Raw genomic sequence first — 24,099 nt, forward strand, 5'->3', positions numbered from 1 at the left:
GTCGGATTTTGATGATTTTCGTAGCCTCCGGTTGTTCTCGGAGTGCTCTATCATCTCCATCACTCACATGCCAAATTCTCTTCATGGTTTTGGCCCCAACATCGATGGTGCAAAACCCCAATCTTGGTTTTCACACCCACAAGCCACACTTGTGAGCCAACTCCTCCACAACCCTCATGCCTAGGGTTTGGAGTACCTTCCAAGTTACAAATCTCAACACTCGCTCTTAGCAAAGGAGGTACTTCCAACACCCGGAAGTCTCCATCAATATCACCGGCAACACTAGCCCATCTGGTATTCATCATTGCAACATACTCTGTTAGAATGAACCTTGCAATCTTGGTCGTGCCTCTACCTCATCACATATGAACCTAAAGATCTCAAACCTCCATAGGGTTGCTCCGTCTAAAGCTACACGATCTCCACTGACTCAGTCCTGCAAGCACTCATCCTCCTCGATCAAATACAAATCGTGCAAATCCATCCAATCTTGGATTTGCAACATCACGATCAGATGAAGACTCTAGGTTGTCAATCTGTAGTCCATCACATGAAGCCATCTCGATCATGCTGATCTCATCCATGCCAAAGAAACCCTCGAGTTGTCACAACCATCCATGGCAAGTCAAAGGAAGTCCATGATCTGCAAACCTCCACACAACATATTGTAGTGCACCAGGCTCACCATCGATCCACAAGAACTCCCATCCCATCTCACCATGTAGTCTATCGAGACCACATCTCCATGTCTTCAGCTAAACCCTCTACTCCATTATCTAGACACCCAACTCCCTCTGAGTTGCTTTGTTGTGCACACTTTGATTCACTGGCCCTTCAAATAGCTCTAATACCACGTTGAATTTCCACAATACTAGTGTCTAGAATAGAATCTTAAATCATTGTCGCTACCAAACCAAGTATCACAACGAGTCTACTTTGTATAGCAGAATATAAACAACAGTAAATCTACTAGTGCACAACATATACACAACTTTTTACAAATTTTGTATAATAACCCAACTTCGTTATATTAATCAACCTGAATAATACAACAGTATAGGTCTCCCGTACTAGGGATAATGGCCCTCAAATATCCACAAGTACAAGAATACAAAACCGGGGTTTGGTGTTAGTCCATCGTGAACCAATCTACCCTCAACAAGATACTCTGACCATCTAGTTGATGTAGCATGCAATCATAGCTCCTCTCGGTCGTACCCTATACCTACCCAGTCCTTTAGCACCTGATCTGCAACATCTGCCTCTATTAATGCTCCAAGTCCATCTAGCCACTGTATCTCAGCTATCCAATCTGTTCACTAGTTGTACCTTAGCCCATCAAGGGCACAACACATTGAGACTCATGTCGAGTTGTTCACAACTCTGATCTGCCCACTGATGCTCCTCAACTCTTTTGGGACTTCAACCCACAATAGTCTTCCTCCGTTGCTCCAATGAAGACTAACATAGTGCACGGAGGGCTGCCACCTATCACTGCAAGATGCCCATCTCTCACAATGAACACGGGCTAGGAGGACTACCCATCTTCTGTTGTAGAAGTCCTTCTCCACATGGCAATTCTAGGGCTATTCAAACTCCTCGCTGATCAGACCCTTGAGCTCTTCTTTTGCCACTCTTGTAGCTACTTCTGTCCATCAAAGTGTTGCACATTGAGCTCCAACTTGGGCACTATCACGATGTCCTCCAACAAACCATAATTGCCTAATCCATTGTCCACTCTTGGTCCACTCTCACGCTACCTTCCAACAAACCACGAGTGACCAATCCTTGTAGCATCTACACTATGGTTAGGGAATCCAACCACCTAGGAAACCCTTCCTCTTGGCTACCCACAGACTTCACCAACTGTCCTCTCCTAGGACACTACATCACCTAGCATCCATCCATCACCAAGAGTCATTTGAAACTCCTTGTTGCTGCCCTCTCACCTAGGGTTCTGTGCATGCACCAGTGTGGTTAGGGCACACCAACAACCCTACACCAATGCCTTAATCTACTCCATATAGGTCGCTTACTTCAGCTGAAGATTCCTAGGTATCTAAGGCGATGTTGTAGGACTTGGGCACCTCCACAAAGCTCCCTACGACACTCAGCTTAGACCTAAAGCAATCTACCCACTCCAGCACTATAAACAAGCCAAATACAATAGGAGAATACCCTTGCTTTCCCTCGTTGCCCTTAGAAAAGACTGTGGCCTGGTTAGGAGGGCCTCTCTAGGCCTCTCACCCCTCTAAACTTCACCTCCCAACTGTTGTTCTAGTAGCCCCTCACTCTAGCCCTGTTAACGGAGATATGCATACCCAAAACATGCACAAAGCATACCCCAAACTCACCTTAATCAAGCGGTTGCCCCCTCCTCAGAATTCGAACCTATAAGGACACAATATGCCACACAAATCTAGTTCAGATTTGTTCCTAAGATAGCGATTGTCCTCCTGAATCTTCCGGCCCTGCTATTGATGTGAAACTCACCCAAAATCAATCCCTCCTAACTTCGTCCTCCTCCTAGAGCTCAGCTACCTCAAACAAGTTTTTCACATGGAAGGATGCACTTGGATATATCAATAAGCCTCCAAACTCACCTTTATTTATATGCATCTTAAGGGCTCAACGAATCTACCCTTGTGGGCTTACTTTAACACAAGTCGACCTGAATTTTCATGAGCAAACCCAACAGCTACACAAAATTTAATATCTCCATTTCTGCACGTCAGATTTTGATGATTTTCATTGCCTCTGGTTGCTCTTGGAGTGCTTTATCATCTCCATCACTCACATGCCAAATTCTCTTCATGGTTTTGGCCCCAACATCCATGGTTGCAAAACCCCAGCATGCCCACAAGCCACACTTGTGGGCCAACTCCTCCACAACCCTCAATCCTACGGTTTGGAGTACCTCCCAAGCTACAAATCTCAACATGAATTTCTTAGGTTTTTCAACTGTAGGAAAATTGAATGCTTTCTAGATTAATTCTAATGTAATTTCAAGGATATTTTCTCCAGAAGAGGACATAATAAAGTTCCTTTGACGAATAAGAGAAGATGTAATCCACCTTATAAATTCAAGAAAATTATAGACAATTAGCACAATGGCATGGCAAAGACCTGATTGAACAAATCGAAGGAGGTCGTTTGATTTGTTGAAGTGGTTGACAATGTCTTGCAGGATTTCCATGAGGTCAAACGGGCAATGAGGGTCATAAATTTTGGCTTCTCGGTCCATGAATGGAGTAGGACCAGGTGATGGAGTGGTTACATGGTTTTGTGAGGACCTCTGAACTTTTTTCATGTTTACAGCTTAAATGGAAGGCAAGAGCAAGAGGCGGAGAATTATGAATTACCTGGCAAGCAAGAGTTGACTTGGAGTTGAGTACTGATGTGGAACTGGTAGTAGATGACTCGGACGGCAGCTACTATGACTCTGCAAACCACAGGATAAAACAAGTAATAACCAGGAAAAACCCTTTTAACTTGTGGGATAGGCAAGAAAACAAACGACTTAATGACATCAAAGGAAGTACGAAAGGTATGACATGGACTAACACATCGGCAGGTGAAGGGTGAGATGGCAAAGTGATATGGTGACATGGAATCCCTCGCCTGGCTCATTGGATTTACTCCTTCGTACTAGTGTGTTGTGATCTAATCACAACCTGCGCGCTTTTTAACTTTTAATTTTTGTTGAGCCTTGGCCCACTTCTCTATAGTTTCAGGCTAGCGCCTTTTCAACCTAAAAGGTTAGCCATGGCACACCTAATAAAAACTTATAATAGAGCTATTTCATACAAAAAAATAATTTATTTTTTTTTTATTTAGCCCATATACAAAATTGCCTTTTCCTTTTTTTCCCTCTTTTTTTAATTTTGTTTTTCCAAAAATAATAAGTAGAACTTTGACTACAACAAGGAGGTGGTGCCATGACCAAAGGGCAAGTTAGTGGTTGGCTCCAGAGGGTTGTATAAAATCAAGCATGTTGTTGATCGCAACGTGGAGAAGTTCAAATCTTGTTTTGTGGCTAAGGGGTTTTCACAAAAGGAAGGGATCGATTATGATGAGACTTTGCCCCAGTAACAAGGTACTCATCCATCGAGGTTATCATTTCGATGGAAGCACAAATGGGTTGGAGGATTCACCAAATGGACGTGAAGATGGCCTTCCTCAACGATGTTATTAAGGAAGAGATCTACATAGAGCAGCCAAAATGTTTTGAGGTGCATGGAAAGGATTCCCATGTATGCAAGTTGAGGAGAGCACTATATGGGTTCAAGCAAACTCCCAAGGCATGGTATGCACGAATTGGCAATTATTTGCAAAGCATGGCCTTCACCAAGAGTGAGGCAGACCCAAACCTCTACTACATTTAGGTGGAGGGTGAACCTCTCATATTGGTGTTGTATATTGATGACCTATTTCTCACAGGGTCTGAGGAGCTCAGAGCGCACTACAAGCGGGATCTTGCAGGAGAGTTCGAGATGAAAGACATGGGGTTGATGCACTACTTTCTGGGGTTGATGCACTACTTTCTGGGGTTGGAGGTGTGGCAGAAAGAGGCAGAGAGCTTCCTTAGGCAAAGGAAGTATAGAGTTGAGATCTTCAAGCAATTCAAGATGGAGAACTGCAAACCCATAGGCACACCACTTGTGACCAACTGGAACAAGATCATTACTTCTAGATTAGAGGCAGTGGACCTACTTTGTACAGACAAGTTGATTGGCTCTTTGATGTATCTAGTCAACACTAGGCCAAACACTTGTTTTGCAGTGAACACACTCAGCCAATTTATGTTAGAGCCTAAGCGATATCATTGAGTAGTTGCAAAGCATCTTTTAAGATATCTCCTAGGCACAAACAAGTATGGGTTGAGGTACACTCAAGAAGATGGAGTGAAGTTGGAGAGGTATACTAATGCAAATTGGGCAAGCAGTACAACTAATAGGAAGAGCACCTCTGGGAGTAGTTTCAATTTGGGATAAGGAGCAGTCTCTTGGCATAACAAGAAACAAAAGGCAGTTGCATTGAGTTCTATAGAGGACAAGTAGATGGCAGCCAATATGGCAACATGTGAGGCTATTTAGCTTTGAAAACTTCTTGTTGGGTTTTTTGATCAGTAGCTAGATACGACTATCATTTATAGTATGATAACCAGAGTTGCATCAAACTCTCTGAGAATCCTTTGTTTGTTGATTAATAGAGGAAGATCCACATATTTAGCTGTTAAAGTCTAAGCACATTGAGACCAAGTAACACTTCACTAGAGATTGTGTGCAGAAGGGGACAGTAAAGCCGCAAAACATTCCTACATGCAAGCAAACAGCAGACATCTTGACCAAGGCCTTAATGAAGGGCAAGTTTGAATTCTTCAGGGATAAATTCGATGTTGTGCAAAACACCTTCCTCACTAAGAGGGATTGTTGAGTTTGTAGCTTGGAAGGTGGTTTTGCATGGATTAAGTGCCATGACATGCAATGAACCACCTCAATTATCTTCTACGACAATTATTTAATGAATTCCTATGTCATGACTCTAGACAACAGTTTAATATAATTGTCGGTTACCTTTTTGCTAGAAGGCAAAGTCAACGTAGATTAAGTCATAGTCGTTGATCTCAGTAAGTTGAGATCTAATCTCAAACATTGAGATTAGGTATTTCACTTGAGATTAGGGTTTGAGCATTTTAAATAGGGAATTCAAGTCGTAGAAGATAGATATCAAGTGGCACAAGTTGGGTATTCAATGGAGCACAATATTTGGGCAGCTAATGTTGAAAATCGGTCGCTGTAGTCGGTATTTTCATTAGCAAAATCAAAAGAGAAAATTCAAATTTTTAATTATTGGTTTATTACCCCACAAGTGCTCAATTCGGCCCATCCAAGATCAAGTCGACCTGCCCAAGGGACATGTCTTTTCGCATGGATGAATAACTATAAATAGAGCCTATCTGCTCTCCTCCAAAATACAACTTCGGATCTCTCAATATAGCTTTACAAAACCATGCAGACCTGAGGCTAGATACTTTTGTGGAACCATGCAAAACTAAGGCTAGATACTTATGTGGAACCATGCAAAACTAAGGCTAGACACTTATGTGGAACCATGCAGACCTGAGGCAAGATATTTTTGTGGAATCACGCGTTCTTTGAGGCACATATTTCTCTGTGTTGTGCGAGCTTACTGAGGCATTATTTCTTTGTTATGCGAGCTTACTGAGGCACTATTTCTCTGTAATCATTCGAGTTGTTTGAGACATTTGTTTTTTGTGGCTAAAGTAAAGATTTGAAGGGATCATTGTATTGGATGTTAGAAGGCTAGCTTGGCACTAATGGGAGGTCATCGCATTGCTCAGTTCTTGTCTATATGTTTTGTCAAAGATACACTATTCTGACTGATGTACAATTGGATTGAATTTGACACTCTCTCATAAAGAAAGATTTGTTGGGTTTTCCCCTTGTGGGTTTTGCCCGAACCGTTGGCCCAATTCTCCGTGTCTCTTATTTCATTATCTCACTGTTATTTCTACTGCTCTACTGTGATTAATGTTTGAACTTTTCTTAAATATAACTGCTTCATGATATTTAATGTTATATGGAATTGATGCCAATAAATCATTTGAAGTAGTTATCTTTGAAGAAAATTGTTCTAGTCTGTCGCTACTAGAAAAATCAATAGTGAGAACAAGAAAGAGCTAGATCGTGCTAGCAAGAAGCGAGACCAAGGGAAGTTCGAATAGCAAAGGGTCGATTTACTCTTGGGTCGTATATGTTGAGTTCCTTGTGCACAGAAGAGCTTTTGTTGGGTTCGCGTGCCATTTGTACAAGGGTCGAGTGAGGGTTGAGATCGAATTGATTTGTGAGTCTGTTGAAAAAATATTTCTAGTGAAGGTAGCCCAATGTTTGCTGGCATTCCCCACACTGAAGTTTCTAGGGTAAATCTGCACTATTTCATTGCATGTGATTGGTTTCGTGAGACTTTGCTTTCGTTATTTATTTGTTTAAATAACCCAGAGTATTTGTTGTTACAAACCAAACTAGATAATATTGTTTGTTTCTATTATGTTAATATTTGTTCAACTGCAAATTTGTAACTAGCTTATAAGAAGTTAACACTAGGGAGCACCCATGGAACATTCAAGGAGTGCCTAGGGAGCACCTAGGAAACACACTCCCTACTTTGAGAACCTAAGGAGTGCATACTCCCCGCAGTGGCAAGGAGCATATTAGGGATGTTGAGAAATCTAGGGCAGCTAGATTAGGGTGATTTCTCTTTTTTTGATAATTGCTTGTTATGTATTTTAATTAACTTGATTAGATTCTTCTTTCACTTGTTTATTATTAGTGTTCTTGATCATCAAACAACTACCACACAATGAAGAACAATGAGACAAGAGGACACAAGATATAGGCTATAAGTCAGGGGCAAAACCTATCCTCTTGAAAGGAAAACCCACAAGAACTCTTCTCTTCTTATAGAACTTCAAATGACGAATTCCAAGACCTATGACCCTTGACCAAGACTCCTCCAAGACCAAGTCAAACTTCTCCTCTTCTTGCAAAGTCAAACCAAGTCAACCTTGCCTTGTAGCAACTGCAATTTTTCCTTCAACCTAGACTTCGGACCTGCAACTTCGACTTACAATTCTCGGCCCCTACTGCAGAAACCCTAGTTGCCACGTGTGAGATTTATATGGTGATGTTGCCCTTTTGTCTCCTTCGCTTGAGATGACTTCTTCTTGGAAATTCGGCTTGCAAAGGAACCTTCTTTTAACCCAAAATTTGGCTCTTAATGATGATTGTAATCTGAACTTGTTGCAACTCCAAAGTGCCCTAGTTCTCCTTCGCACGTGTGAGAATGATGGCCCAAAAACAGTTTCAAAAACTCGGATTCTTCTTCCTTAGAATCTTCTTCCTCTTCGTTGGTTCTATGTCTCCTTATCTTCACTTGATCGGACTTCTTGTTGGCTTCTTGGATGATCTCAAATGTGGTCGACTTTCCTCTTACATATAGGCTTCTAGAGAGCCTTATTAGGCCGACATGCCATCTCTAGGAGGTCGACTTCACTGCTTGGTAGGCCAACTTGTTGCTTGCACATTGACAAGGTCTTAGAGGGTCTTTGAATCAAATAAATTTTGTTTACAATATACAACATGCCCAAAAGGGTCTTCCATACATGACAATTACTCAATTGACTTAATGACAAGCGCTAGAAGAACTCAATGGATGCTTGACCTATAAAAATAACCTTGAGCATGAAACCCATGCATCAAGAATGACAATAATGAATTTATTTTTCTCTTTATATCAAATACATAAAATCATGATTACATATGTCATTATCAAGACCGAGCCTAGTTAGATATTTCGACACTCCCTCTCAACTAGGGAGGTACTCATAATCCATACATGATACTAGGACATTCTCAAACTAAATTATTCTTATAAGAAGAGTCAGATTGGTAAGCCATCTCATAAGCTATCTTATCAGCCTATATCAATGCATCTCATCATACCAACCACATTGTCACATAGCAAGGCCTTGACTAACAGCTCTATCTCTCCACCAAATCAAAGCATAATGTTGGTGAGACCAATGATTTATAGACACCTAAATCATTGTGTCTCAAGGCACATACCCCACTCGAGCATTCAAAGGGTATGCCCTTTTAGGACAATTGTTGTGTTGGAATAACACATCCTCAAGGAATTTCCTCTTCAACTACTCTTGCCTATTGGATGCCCTACCACATCCTCAAAGAGTATCGGAATCAATCTCAAATGCTTACCCAATCCTCCATTTTTTTTTCATAACATGAAGAAAAGAATGATGTGTATATCTCTCCCTCTCAACTAGGGAGGATATATTCATTCCTATGAAAGGAATATACTCAAGCTCCCTCTTAATCAAGGACTTGCCCAAGCTCTTGTTTCCAACAGCAGCTCTCTCCTCTTTGGTGGATATCATGACACTATCTACTGCTTGTAGGGCTCCTCTTCCCAATGTCATGAACTTCAACTTTTTTCATCATGGAGCCTTCATCTTCTAGATATTTCATTGTAGGGCATCAACCATCTTCTTCATCACTTTGCTTTCAACAAACCATAGTGTTGAACCAATAGTCATGTCATCCCTCTTTTCATTGGAAAGTAATCTTCTAGTCCACATCTGGATTTTCTTCATACATCTACCTCTTCCAAGTCATGTTTCTTTTAGGATCTTCCATCCAATCACATAAGTACTAGTTGTAGTTAACTTCTACAACTCTCTTTTGGTAGTCTTGTTTCAACCCAACCAGATGTTTTCAAAAATCAAAATTACCTTTTTAAGATGGCCTTTCATCATGACATCAACTTCTGGCAACATCAACATCCTGCACATGAATGACTCCATCTCCAAGACATTCAATATCAAGGGTCTCCTTTTTCAGACTTTATCAAGGTCTTCATACCTTCTCCAGGGAAATGTCATAGCTAATGCTTCTAGTTATCGGATGTTGATAACTTATTTTATCTTACGTGACTATAGTTGCATCTTTCATGAACTCTTCTTCCTTTCTTCACATATTGCTTTCCTCGGGATCTTTTATACATAGAGACTATCATAACCACCTCATATTCCATATGAGGTCATATTATGTTGATTTCATCTTATCAATATGTAGAAGAGTTCAAGGCATATTGTCTTCATGTCTTCATGCATCATTCTAATGGAGGAGATCCTTCTTCTTCGATCATGCCCAAGAGATAGGGCATTCAACCCTGCTATCTGCAACTATATAATGACATGAATATATACATACCTTTTCCTTCTTTTGGTCATCTAGACTTCCTTCTAGCAGTTTCCTCTCCTTGCTTGAAGATGAAAGTACTTCAACCAACTCAACATGTTGCACATCTTTTGTCATCATACCTTACCAATGCATCCTACACAAAGTGGACCATAGACTATCAGTTAGACGCTTCTTCCAAGTGAACCTTCTCATAAATATTAGTGGAGGATATTGATGATCCTCATTCTGCAAATGCTCCTTTCTAATGATGATGTATGGTGACCTTTCATTATCTTCTACCATTCTAGATGACTTTTCTTCCAACCATATATACTACTACTTCGGTTGTCCTTATATGCTTCCAATGGGGATGTCATGAACTACTTTCTTTCTATCATGATGACTGCTACAACCATGTAGGCTTCTACTTCACCTTTCTTTCAAGCTTCTATGACAATGTCATCTCTATTTCAACTCTAATGCATCTTGCTGCTAGTGATGCTTTCCATCATGAATGTTATCTTCTACAAAGCTGAAAAGAACTAAGTGAAGTAGATTATCTCAGTCATAGTAGAGATCTTTCACTTCCTCCTTCTTTGATTTCTTCTTTTCTGATTCTTCCACTTCTTTGGTAACATGGGCTTCATTTCTTTCCTTTCTCTTCTTGTTGTCCTTCTTGAGTTTGGGACAATTCCTTTTAAAGTGCCCATATTCGTTACATTCATAGCATTGTATCTTTGACATATCGATCTCTTCTTTTCTTAGGACCAAACTTCCCAATCTTTCCTTTTCTCTTGGCCATGGCAACATATAATTGAACTTGTCCGTTTGATCCAACATCGCTCTTTGCCTTCAACCTAGTTTCTTCAATCTTACATAATGACCAAAGTTCATTGAATGGAGTGGCTTCCTTCTTTCCATAGATACTTGATACAAAGTTGTCCCATTCATTAGGCAGTGCATTGAGCACAACGGTGGTCATTTCTTTATTGGACATTATTTCCCCTAACTCTTGTAGTTGGTCTCTTATTTGTGACACCCTCATAAGATATGAGGCTATCCCTTCTTCCTTTGATACCTTCATCTTGTATAGCTCAGTTCTCAATGATATAACTTCTCCTGCAGTGCTTACGGAAAACAATTCTACCAACTTATCATAGATTTCTTTCGATTTCTCCAACTTTGCTACATAAGGGATGAGGGAATCCTTGATTGATTCTATAAGGATTCTTTGAGCCCTTATTTCCCCTTTCATATATTTCGATAGTGCTTGAGCTTCCTCTTGTGATGGTTTGGAGATTGAACCCTTAACATGTCCAATAACTTCATTCTCTATGAGGATCAAATCTATCCTCTTCTTCCATGCAAGGAAATTTGATGACCCAACCAGTTTATTGCTTTCCTTGCAGAATGAAGTCATTTTGATTGTAGATTCAGACATAGATATAAAGATACTTACTTGTCAAGTGAAGATGCTTCTTTGATGATGATATCTTCAACTTGATGCCTTTCTTGATTTTGATGATGATTGATGATGTTTGCTTCCTTGAAGATGACAATACTTCTTCTAGAGATGTCTTTCTTCAAATATGCTTGAGATGTGATCCTTTCTTCAAAGAGAGGGAGATCACCTTGATTTCTTTGATGATGATGGCAATGCTTCTTCTTGCTTCCTTGGGATGTAGAAATGTAGAATATGGAGACTTCAAGATGCTTCAAATGTGTAGTTCTTCTTTCTTTGAGTGGAGGTAGGGTCCTTGAGGTCTTCTTCTCCTTGTGATGATGTGATCTTTTGAGATGAGTACTCCTCCTTGGTGCTTCTTAGTCCTCTTTAATGATTTCCTTGTGCTTGGCCCTTATGTATCCTTCTTCAATGATGTGATCTTCAAGTTGCCTCTTCTTGACTTGTCACCTTAGCTCTGATACAATGTTGAGAAATCAGCGCAGCTAGATTAGGGTGATTTCTCTTTCTTTGATAATTGTTTGTGATGTGTTTTAATTAACTTGATTAGATTCTTCTTTCACTTGTTTATTATTAGTGTTCTTGATCATCAAACAGCTACCAAACAATGAAGAACAATGAGACAAGAGGACACAAGATATAAGCTATAAGCCAGGGCCAAAACCTCTCCTCTTGAGAGGAAAACCCACAAGAACTCTTCTCTTCTTATAGAACTTCAAATGACGAATTCCAAGACCTATGACCCTTGACCAAGACTCCTCCAAGACCAAGTCAAGCTTCTCCTCTTCTTGCAAAGTCAAACCAAGTCAACCTTGCCTTGTAGCACTGCAATTTTTCCTTCGACCTAGACTTCGGACCTGCAACCTTGGACTGCAACTTCGACCTGCAATTCTCGGCCCCTGCTACAGAAACCCTAGTTGGCACGTGTGAGATTTTTATGGTGATTTTGCCCCCCTTTCTCCTTCACTTGAGATGACTTCTTCTTGGAAATTCGGCTTGCAAAGGAACTTTCTTTTAACCCAAAATTCAACTCTTAATGATGAATGTAATCTAAACTTGTTGCAACTCCAAAGTGCCCTAGTTCTCCTTCACACATATGAGAATGATGGCCCAAAAATAGTTTCAAAAACTCGGATTCTTCTTCCTTAGAATCTTCTTCCTCTTCGCTAGTTCTAGATCTCCTTATCTTCACTTGATCAAACTTCTTGTTAGCTTCTTGGATGATCTCAAATGTGGTCGAACTCCCTCTTATATATAGGCATCTAGAGAGCCTCATTAGGCAGACATGCATCTCTAGGAGGCCGACTTCACTGCTTGATAGGCCGATTTGTTGCTTGCACGTTGACAAGGTCTTAGAGGGTCTTTGACTCAAATAAATTTTCTTTACAAAAAACAACATGCCCAAAGGGTCTTCCATACATGACAATGACTCAATTGACTTGTTGACTTAATGACAAGCCCTAGAAGCACTCAATGGGTGCTTGACCTATAAAAATAACCTTGAGCATGAAACCCATGCATCAAGAATAACAATAATAAAAAAAAATTTCTCTTTATATCAAATACATAAAATCATGATCACATATGTCATTATGAAGACCAAACCTAGTTACATATTTCAACAAGGGAGCCCTTGAGTGTGCCCCAAGGCACTTTCTAGATGCTTCTGCTTTGGAGGCAGTTCCAAGGTGGGAGTTGTTGGAAAATGTATCTAAGTTTGGTCTTCATTATTGTACTTGAAGTCAAAATGTAATATATTTGTCAAAAGTAAAATAAAAGAATTTATTATTAAATTGAATTGACTTATTAAAGCATGGGTTTCATGCTTGGGTCAATTATAGGTCAAGCCTCCATTGTAGGCTTTAGGTTATTGTCAAAGTCATTTATTGTTGGGTCAAAGGCTCCTCCATCAAGTCATCCTCTTCAGCAAATTACCTACTCGAAGTATTCAAGTCAACCTCAAATAGATTATCTACAAGTCAGCTTCAATTAACATATCTCAAGTTGGCCTCACCATAAAATGGAGACACAACTGTTCATAATGGTCATGTCGGCTCATTAGGATAGGCAAACTATAATATATACCAGGCTAAGGTTTCCCATTACTCACCACAAAACAGTTCGGATTTCAAAGTAGAAGTTTCGGTGAGATGACAGAATCAAGCAAGTTTGGAGGTAATGTTTCAATGCTACTACAGGACAGGAGTTCAAATAGATCACAGAGATGATCACGGCAAAGAAGATTTCGTATAAATCTCAAAGGAAAAGTCTCGATGCTATCTCTCAAATCTCGGTGCTATCTCAAGAACAAGGTCTCAGTGGAATCTCAGGAAGAAGGTTTGACATCACAGTAAAGGTTTCGGTGTCTCCACAGAGGAGAAGATCTCAGTGTCATGACAATGATGAGGTTTCGGTGGAATCACAGTGAGGAGATCTCAGTGTCATGATTGTGATAAGGATGATGTCTCGGTGCAAATACAATGACAAGTACAGTGAAAGAAAGATGACTTGATGGAGGGAGTCTAGTCTAGTTTGTAAGAGTCATGGTCGTCTTATCTTGAATCTAATGAAGGAAGAATTTTGTGACTGGGTTTTCCCCTCGAGGGTTTTGCCCTAGCAGTGTGCCTATATCTTGTGTTCTCTTTTATTTGTTGCTTGGCATTAATCTTGATGATAAGAAAAGATAACTAAGAGATTAAATGCTAATAATGAAAATATCACAAGTTAATGTCATTAGGAGGAAAATTGTTTAACCGCCACCTATATGGATTTTCCAACCAGTGTTGCGGGGGAGCCCCCCCCCCCCTTCGAACCCGCTCCCGAAGCGCGCTCCGGGCGGGAGCGGCTCGGGAGCGGGTCGGGAGCGCGCTCCCAAAATCGCTCCCGAACGGGAGCGATTTTCGGGAGCGCGCTCCCTTAAAAAAATTTACGCTCCCTGCTCTGATAGGGAGCGTTTCAGGGAGCGATCGCTCCCGAGCTCCCGGAGCGCTTTTTAATGCCCGGGAGCGATCGGGGAGCGATCGCTCCCGGGCATTAAAAAACGCTCCGGGAGCGATTTTTAACCGGCCGGGAGCGGTTCGGCGGAAAAAAATTCCACCGGACCCGAAAAATTAAAAAAATTTAACTAATTTTTTTTTGTTTATAAGCCCAATGGGCCAAAAAAAACTCATTTCAACTTCATTGAGCTTGAGATTGAGAGCTGAGCAAGAGCAAAGGAGCAAGGAGCAAGAGCTGAGGAGCAAGGAGCCAGAGCTGAGGAGCGAGGAGCAAGCTTGCAGAGGTAAGTAACTTAATCATTTAGTTAGTTTAGCTGGTTAGGTAGTTAATTTGGTTAGTTTAATTTACCTGTTTGAGTTTAAAGATCATTAATTTAAATTAAATTAATAAATTAAATGAATTAATCCCAATAAACTAAATTAATTTGCAGATTCAAGACTCAAACCCTACAAACATCAAACACGATGGACCTGGGGATTTTTATTGGCATTTTCCTCTTCCTGGTCCCCTTTCTGGTTATTATGGTGGTGGAGAGTAGGAAACGGAGGGGGTCTGAAACTGAAGAGGTGGATGAAGAAGCCGGAGGAAGTCAAATGGGTGAAAACCCCAGTGAGGAGGATGTGGAGGAGGGTGAACATGAGGGTCAAAAAACTAAACAAGACCAAACTCCATTGTGGAAATATGTTCACAGGGCTGAAACAGGGAGAGGGGGTGGAACCACTAAATTTCATTGCCCCCATTGCAACACTGATTACACAGGCTCATACACCCGTGCTAGAAGACACCTCTGCGGGAAAAGGCCATGGGATGGAGAGAAACAAATAGGAATCAAAACTTGTAACGCGGTGTCAACAGCAGATAGAGCCAAATACATAAAGGAAGAGGAGGACGCCCAATACAGAGCAAAAAGATCAAGGGGTTTCTTTGAACCAAGCTCACAAAGAACTCCTTCAGCATCCTCCCAAGGCAGTGGATATGCACATGGAGGCACAGGGTCATCATCTTTACGCCGTAGAACCATATCAGATTTCCTTGATGAGGGGTGTAGGAATGATGTGGATTCAAAAGTTTACAGGTTCCTCTATGCATGTGGGATACCATTCAATGTTCTACGCTCACCTTATTGGCACGAAATGGTTTCTGCCATAAATGATGCCCCTAAAGGATACAAGAGCCCTGGGTATGACAAGGCAAGAACTATTGGCCTTGATCATGAAAAAGCAAAAATATCACATTCTTTGAATAAAATGACAAGTTCTTGGACTGACAATGGGGTGTCCATTGTATCTGATGGATGGACAAATGTAAAAGGCAAGCCATTGATAAGTGTTCTTGCTGTGTCCTGAAGTGGTCCCATCTTTCTAGCTGCACATGATTACTCAGACAAGTTCAAGACCGCTATCAACATTGCAAAAGCATTGCTTGAAACAATTGAGCGTATTGGCCCATACAATGTCATCCAAGTCATCACTGATAATGCTCCTAATTGTAAGGCAGCGGGAGCAATTATTGAGGATAAATACCCGAACATATTTTGGTCTGGATGTTTGGTTCACACATTGAACCTTCTGTTGCATGATATTGTCAAAAACAAAAATGAACAATACCAATGGATTGGTGATTTGTACAAGAAAGGAAAAAAAATGATAAAATTTATTACAAATCATAGAAATACCCATGGCCTTTTCCGCAGTCACTCGAGATTGGAGTTGCTGAAGATTGCGAGGACTAGATTTGGTAGCTATTACCTCACCTTCAGGCGCCTTTTGAAGGTAAGAGAGGCATTAGCTAGCATGGTATCAAGTCCACATTGGCAGGTGTTAAAGGAAAGGGCTACAAATGTAGCTGACATTGCAGGTTTTGAAACGGTGGAGGAGGCCGCTCTTGATGGGCAGTTTTGGACAACTGTGAGACAGGTATTGGATTTCACCAAGCCAATTTATAACATGATTCGGTTTGCAGATACAGACAAACCAGTGATTGGCGAGGTGTATGAGCAAATGGATACCATGTTGGGGGAAATAAAAGACATTGTTCATAACAGAGATCCCGACTTGTACAATCTGATTCACGATTGTGTGTGTGAACGGTGGAAAAGGCTTAACCTTCCACTACATTGCTTGGCGTATATCCTTACGCCAAAATACTACTCAGATTCTTGGTTGGGCAAACCTGCAGCAGGGGGTGGTGTTAGGACCAAACCCCATTTAGATCGAGAGGTAACTAAAGGATATCTGGATGCATTAGAAAAGTTGGTGCCTGACAGGGAGGAATGTGCAGCTGTGCGCCTTGAAATAGGCAGATACTTCACTGGCAGTGGTTTGTATGGTAACTTCCATGCAATGGACGACAAAGATAAATTTGATTCTCTCACATGGTGGGAAACATATGGCGGCGACGGACTTTTGCGAAAATTGGCATTGAAAGTTCTTGCACAGGTTGTAAATTCTTCTTCTGCAGAGAGGTGTTGGAGCACCTACAGTTATATACATAATGTGAAAAGAAACAGGCTCAACGAAAACCGAGCAGAAAGCTTGGTTTATGTGCACTACAATTTGAGGTTGTTGAGCCATTACTGTGATCGGGCTAATGAAGATCCCACATATAAAATTTGGGACAATCACCCTGAGGACGACAATTTGGAGGATGGCATTGTACATATGGAAGAACTAGAAGATGAGCTTGTACGGGATGAAGCTGAAGCAGCTGCAGCAGCCATGCCACCTCCACCTCCACCATCCAGTAGCAGTTCTCGGGGCCCGAGTCTTGTTCCATTGCTGTCGCCACCTCCATCGACACCCTCGCGTGGAGGCTCTAGTTCTGGTCGTCGGTCTGGGCGGGAGACTCCTAGAAGACCACCACGACCTACTTATACTCCTGGAGACTCTCGTGGCAAGGGCCACTTGTAGATTTACAGTTTACTTGTCTTTTTTAGTTTCTATTAGACTTGTCACTTTAGTTTTCATAACTGTTCAGTGTTGAGTTTTGAGTCCTTGACTCTTGACTCTTGACTCTTTCATATCATTATGACATTATGATATTTTTTGTAAACATTATATCACTGTGACAATGAAAATTTGAAGTTTGAAGTTGGGCCTTGGCAATTATAACTCATTGGTAATGATTGTGAATTATGAATATGATGCTTTGTGAAAGACTAAAGTTGTTTCATTTCATCTCATTATTCATGTTTCATTTTATAAATTTTTAACATTTCATATCATGTTAACAGTTAGAAGTTAGGACTTAGAAATATCTTCGATATTACTTCTTGTAATGGTTAAACTTGGCTTACAAGTACAACTTGTTACTTTGGTGATCAATGATGATAAATGTTATTGAATTGAATGTTATTTTAATTTATTATTTTACTAAGGTTGATGACGATTATAATTTCTAGATGATTGATGTGATATGGTTCAATGATCAATTTATGTTTTTTTATGTTTTTTATGTCTATTTCATCATTCTACATGTTTTTGTTGACATATATGTATCAAAAATTAAAAAATATAAAAAATATATATATTTTTAAAAAATCGCTCCGGGATTCGCTCCCAAACCGGGAGCTTTTGAAAATGGTCACTCCCGCTCCCGCTTCCGCTCCCGCTCCCCGCTTCCGCTCCCGCTCCCGCTCCCAAGTAACACTGATCAAGACACTATAGGTGGATGGGTTTCCTACAGCAATTTCATCTAGTCATCAGATATAAAAAGGGCATACACAATAAAGTTGCAAATATGTTGTCCAGACCAATCATAAATGCATCTACTATACTTAAGCATAACTCAGTCATGCATGAGAGCTACATTGAACAATATGCTCAAGATATAGATTTTAAAGATGTTTATGCAACTTTAAGTCACGGCAAACAAGTAGAAGAATTGGATTACTATGTCAAGGATCAACTCTTGTATCATTTGGGAAAGTTATGCATTCCACAAACTGAAAGAGTCAACATAATTAGGGAAGCACATACTTCTCTGATATAAGGTCATTTTGGGGTAAGTAAAATAGTTGCACAGCTACAAAGATTCTGCTATTGGCCAAAAATGCATGAAACAGTTTCTAGATATGTTAAAGGGTGTACCATGTGTGCTAAAAGCCAGCCCAGCAACAGAAAACTAGGTTTGTACACTCCACTTCCAGTTCCTTCTCGTCCTTGGGAAAGTGTTTCCATAGACTTTGTTGGGGTATTGCCTAAATCTAGAAAAGGTCGTGACTATTTATATGTTATTGTGGACAGGTTCAACAAAATGTGTATTTTAATACCTTGTAATAAGCAAATTACAGCTGAACAAATAGCAGAATTGTTCTTTCAGCATGTCTGGGTGCATTTTGGGTTACCCACTTCCATAGTATCTGATCGAGATTCCCGATTTGTTAGGAAGTTTTGGTCAAGTCTGTGGGAATTGATGGACACCAGACTGAAGAAGAGCACAGCCTTTCATCCACAAACAGATGGCCAAACAGAGGTAGTCAACAGGACAGTGATCCAGTTGCTCAGGGGTTATTGCAGCAAGCATCCCAAGCTTTGGGATGAACATTTATGTTATGTGCAACATGCTTACAACCGTGCTAAACATTCTTCTACAAAGAGATCTCCTTTTGAGACCTGGTATGGCTTTATACCAAGGTCTCCCTTGGATTTTGTCTTTGAAAAAGACATCGCAGTTGCTAGACATAGTGATGTGGACAAAGCAACCAATTTCATTGAACAGATCCAAGATATTCACCAAGCAGTGCAGGAACAGCTGGAAAAGAGCCAAGCCAAGTACAAGGCAAGGCACGATAAGCATCGGATGGAGCATAGCTTCCAAGTTGGTGATCAAGTCTGGTTGTATATCAGCAAGGATATAATGCAAGGTGAAGGAAAAAAGCTTAAGCCAATAAGGTATGGGCCTTTCAAGATACTTGAGAAAATTGGTGAGAATGCTTTCTGCCTTGATTTGCCAGCTTACATGCACATCTATTCAGTGGTAAATGCAGAAAATTTAAGACTGTTTGAACCTTCATTAATTGAATATCTCGAAGAGCAAAGTCAATTGCCTTCTATTGATGATTTGTTGCCTGAATATCTCAATGAGTTGCAGGAAGATACAGTTCTGGACAGGAAGGTGAGAACTACGTGCAAAGGGGATGTTGAGTACCTAAGAGTTGGACTCAAAGGTTCAAAACCCAGCAGTGAAAAATGGATAGAGATTGGACAAGTGAGGAAGCTATATCCTCACTTGAGTGATGCTTGAAAACCAACTTTTGGTGGTCCAAAAGACTTTTCAGTGGGAAGGCGTGATCCAAATGGATCCAAGAACACTCTCTAAGTCTTGAAATCTCTTAAAATCGTTTAAAAGACCAAAAAAATCGCATGAGAAAACCTTTCAGAATGGCAAAAAAACATTATCGAGAGGCAAAAACAAAAGAAAACCGTGGAAAAAACAAAGTATCGGAGGCGAAATAGTGAATGCACAGTAGCCGTCAGATCTAGCCGATCAACGGTCCAAATCTGATCAGCAAATCGCAATCGGCAAAGGCAAACAGGGGATATCGACACTTAACATCTATGTGTAGCAATAGAGCGCTTACAACTGCCCGAGGTTATCGCGATATGCGATTGCGATCAATCGCATCGCGATATCGCATCGGAGCAACACCATGAAGCGAGACCTATACACATGTATATGTGCAATCCGATGAACCAAACCCGATGATTTTATCAATATTATTTCATAAGATTTGAGATCCGCAGAAAAGCCATTTTTAATGCATTTTCGCAGTTTTCGTTTATTAAACGAAATGCGAAGGATGAAGCGCCGATGCGATAAGCCGAACCTAAAAGGGTTCCTTAAAGCTATTGTATATTATTTCAGATCCGCCATCAGTCATTTTTACGTTATTTTCATAGTTTTAACGTATTTCTAAAATACAAAGGGGAACCTTGGAGTAGGGCTGAAGCGACTTGCGATAGTGATTAAGGACGGACCCGATAGAGGAATAGACCATATTTAAGGACTTTTGAAGTCCGAAATGAACTATGTTTTGGCGGAATTTCACAGTCGTGAATGCATTTTCCTGCGTTGGCAGAAAACGACCACGTTTGGGATTCCAAAAGATTTCAAGGGCCCGATGACCCATTCCGTTACAGTACAGGTGGCCACCATCCCTGGAAGCGTTTAGCAATGATTGCTAACACTTGGAAAGGGATCTGAGCGGACAGAGGTCGGGGAGACAGAAAGCCAAGAAGCTAAAACAAACAGGCAGCGCAATTTTGGCTTTAAAGCCATAGAAAATAGAAGACAAAGCAGGCAGTGCCGAGACAGAGCTAAGACAGAGATAGAGAGTGATTAAGAGTCTGTGTACTCAGAGAAGGCTTGAGAGGTTCAAGCAAACTCTTACTGTTGTATCTGTTGTGTATTGAGTCTCAAATTGAGCTCATACTATTGTAAAACTCTGCTTGAAGACATAATAGAGAGGCCACCACTGAAGGCTGGACCAGGAGATGTAGCCCAAGAGTATTGGGTGAACTCCTCATTAAATTTGTTGTGTTATGTGTTGTCTATTATGTTTTTGTTTACTGCTTCATTGTCTATGTATTTCGCAATCTTATTAATCCATTGCATAAAATAACATAGGCACATCTACACACATGAGTCTGTAATACCTTATTAATTGTCTTAGATCTCATTATCAGATCAGGTAGTTCTGAAGAAGCTCATTGTGTGGTGCAAGAACAAGCTAGCTAGAAAATCTGACATGAAGGGCATCAACATGCTGGATTACTTTCTGGGTCTAGATGTTTGGAATGGTACAAATGTGGTCTTCCATGGGCAAGGGATGTACATAGTAGAGATTTTGAAGAGATTTCAGATGCTATATTGTAAACCCTTGGCCACTCCTATGGTTTCAAGTCTAAGGTTATGCGCTGATTTAAATTCAGATTTGGCAGATCCTTTGGTGTACAAGTAGTTGATTAGTTCCCTTATGTATCTGGTGAATAACAAGCCTAGCATATGTTTTGCAGTGAATACATTCAACCAATTCATGGTTGAACCTCGGCAAACCCATGAGACTGCTGCAAAGCATGTGCCCCAGTACCTAAAGAGTTCTTGGTTTGAAAGTGATTTTCATTTTTTGAGAAAGCATTTTGCAAGTGAGTTTACTCTATTATAGGCATCTCCACACAAAGCTGGGGCTTATTTAGAAGAATTGGGAAAGAATTTGAGACAGCGAACCTAGGCACTTTTCTCAAACAGTCTACACGCATTGTAAAACTTGGATCTCTCCTATTCTATAAAGAAGAGATGACACAGACTATTCGGCATATGTCTTAGAGAATTGACGAGCTAGTTGCTATGTAATTTTCATGTTTTGAGTTAATAGACAGTGGTGGAAATGGTTGCTGCAATATTAGCTTGCTGTAAATATTTTCCAGTGTGGTGTGTTAGATCTAGCATTCCTGACTCACAGTTTTGATAAGCGCTTTCAGTTTTCGTAAACTAGGGTTTGTAGGAGTGCACGTCTGCTTTCCATGATCTGAAATTTAACAAAAACCTTGCTATAATGCTCTTCTTTTTGCTGGTCCGCTACTCTTTTTTGAAAAAACAGACTTAGAAAATGGTTATTTCACTTCAAATGGCTTTTATTTCAGATGTTACAGTGATATGGCACTTTTAGGTAAATGTGTAGTGTCTCATTTTGCTTTTTTCGGTTTTGAAGCTTTAGAAAAATGATAAACGGTTGGAAACTGTCAGCAATGACTGGGCAGTTTTTGGAAATGCTTGGGAAATTACCCGTTTAAAACTGCTAAGGTACCACTAAGTGGTTTCTGGCAACTAGAGAGGTTTGCGAAACAGGAAACAAGTTACTAGGATTTCTTAAAAGTTAGAACAAGTAATATGCCAAGTCAGCTAATGAAGTACTAATTCAGTGACAAGGATAATGGCTTGTTACGTGAACCACCAGTGTTAAAATCTAGGGGAGGTCTCCCACTCGAGGCACCGTTGTTGGGATTAGCTGCAAGTTGGCCCATGTCATAAGCATCTTAGAAAAAAAATGTTTGACCCTCTCTAGGCAGTTGATCCTTTGCGATCAACCCGTACCATGATTCTTCCGTTTAACCGTAAAGCATCACCTAAGGGGGGAAAAATGCCAAGGCTTGTTACATAGTGAGAAGTAGAATCTGAGCATTAGCAATGAACAAAGAAATCTCACTCGTAGGTGCCAGTGTAGGAAGAGAGGTCAGTCACGAAAGTCACGAGATGGCGAAACTTGTGAAGTGTGTCGATCAGAGGAAAGCTGCAAATGATATGTCATAATCTTCTATAATGTTCAATTCAGAAAATTAAATTTGGTAAAAGTTCGATGCCAAACTTTCAGCCATTCCTTGGCATAAATTTTAACAACCGTCTTTAAAGGCCCTCACGAGCCAAATAGACCAAAGCATGTAATAAATAGCAACAGCTAAGCAATGAAATTGGCTAAGTTTCAGCCACTGGCGTCCTTGTTTTGACCGAAAGAATTTAAGTGTTATTGATTAAGTGTAAAACGACATTGCAAGGGAGTTCGGGCCTGCAAATTCGATCCTTACTTCAACATAAAGAGGTCCAAGTGACCCTTAGTTCGATTCAAGATGTAATCGACTGAATAGGGTTTATGTTGTGTACTTACAGACGGTGAACGCAAATATGCTCAAACAAGTTATGTTGAAAAGGATTTAATTTGGCATACCGGCTGGTCATATGCAGCAGCAATGATAACCTTCCTGGGAAACTGCAGAAGCCACGATCTGGAAGAGCCCTGAATGAACAGCGATCGAGCTCTTGAACGAGCAATTCTCTGAAAATGTGTCATATGCGCTCCTCCTCTTCCGGTGAGGACTAGCTTGCTGTTAAATGGCCGAGACGACAAGCAGCGAGCTCTCAACATTGTTGTATCAGAACAGGAGAAAGCCGCCATGGATGCAGCGGCCATGTCAAATTTTTCTTTTTTAGAACGACGAATTGGCTGAGATCGACACAGAAAACGTTTGATTTGGACAGTCGAAAAGGTATTTAATTCAACCAGTGCGCCACGCGCGACCGCGGCACCTGGAGCCTCCGAAGTTTGGCGAGTCACTCGTTTCGTTAGTCCTTTTGTGACCCCTGGCCCTCAATTCCGCACGTTTCTACAGACATACAAGAATTGAACGTGAACGAAGGCGAGGGTTGGGCATAGTAACACGGGTAATAGGCAAACATTACGCGGTTATGTGATCAATAATCACCTCATTCCTTAGCATTAAATGCCCTGTAATTGAGTGCTTATTGGTCGTTGATGCTAATTCAATTAAAATTATAATTATAATGTTACCAATTTGTTTTGCGATTAATTATTTTGCTTTTAGAAAAATAATCGTTACACATAACTCAAAAACACTTAATTATAGGGATATATTAAATATTTAAAGGGGAAATAGTAATATATAATTAAATTTAAAATAGTGGAATTAGTTATTGTTTCTCTTCTCTTTTCAATGTTATTATTAGTTAATTATCCGCACAAATCCTCTTTGCTTTATGTGAATAAACATGGGGTGGAAGTAATTTAAATTAAAAGAGTAATAGAAAAAGGAGGGCGGAGAAAATAATATTTCAAGCAATAAAGAGGAATAAAACACACTAGAATGTATAAATGTATAGTAAATCTAGTTGCAATAAATGTGTTGCAATTCTATTTTTATTGATTTTCTTGGAAACTAAAGAACCAAATTGTTAAATCAAGGGCAAATATAAGAATAAACTTAAAAGTGATAAGATTGATGGTGTTAGAAACTAGATATATTGTTCAAGTTGTAAAGGCACATCATAAAACAAATATTTTAAGAT

At 40.3% G+C, this 24,099-nt stretch overlaps 1 protein-coding gene across 2 annotated transcripts in view; it reads right to left on the reverse strand.

Moving 5' to 3' along the window:
- LOC149158436 (Transmembrane proteins 14C) overlaps positions 1 to 23,405 on the reverse strand; it is a 252,552-nt gene extending 229,147 nt beyond the window's left edge. Inside the window, exon 1 of one of the 2 annotated variants that reach the window (XM_089436216.1) lies at positions 22,964 to 23,405. In XM_089436216.1, the coding sequence (XP_089292342.1) occupies positions 22,964 to 23,206 (243 nt within the window). In that variant the 5' untranslated portion in view covers positions 23,207 to 23,405. The remainder of the gene's footprint in view (positions 1 to 22,963) is intronic. The other variant, XM_089436217.1, reaches the window with a different exon arrangement.
- Positions 23,406 to 24,099: the final 694 nt, after the last annotated feature.

The sequence above is a fragment of the Pinus tabuliformis genome, chromosome 5_2 (assembly GCF_031772625.1).
Source record: "Pinus tabuliformis cultivar Carrire ecotype Pingquan chromosome 5_2, CPIR1, whole genome shotgun sequence".
Lineage (NCBI taxonomy): Eukaryota > Viridiplantae > Streptophyta > Pinopsida > Pinales > Pinaceae > Pinus > Pinus tabuliformis.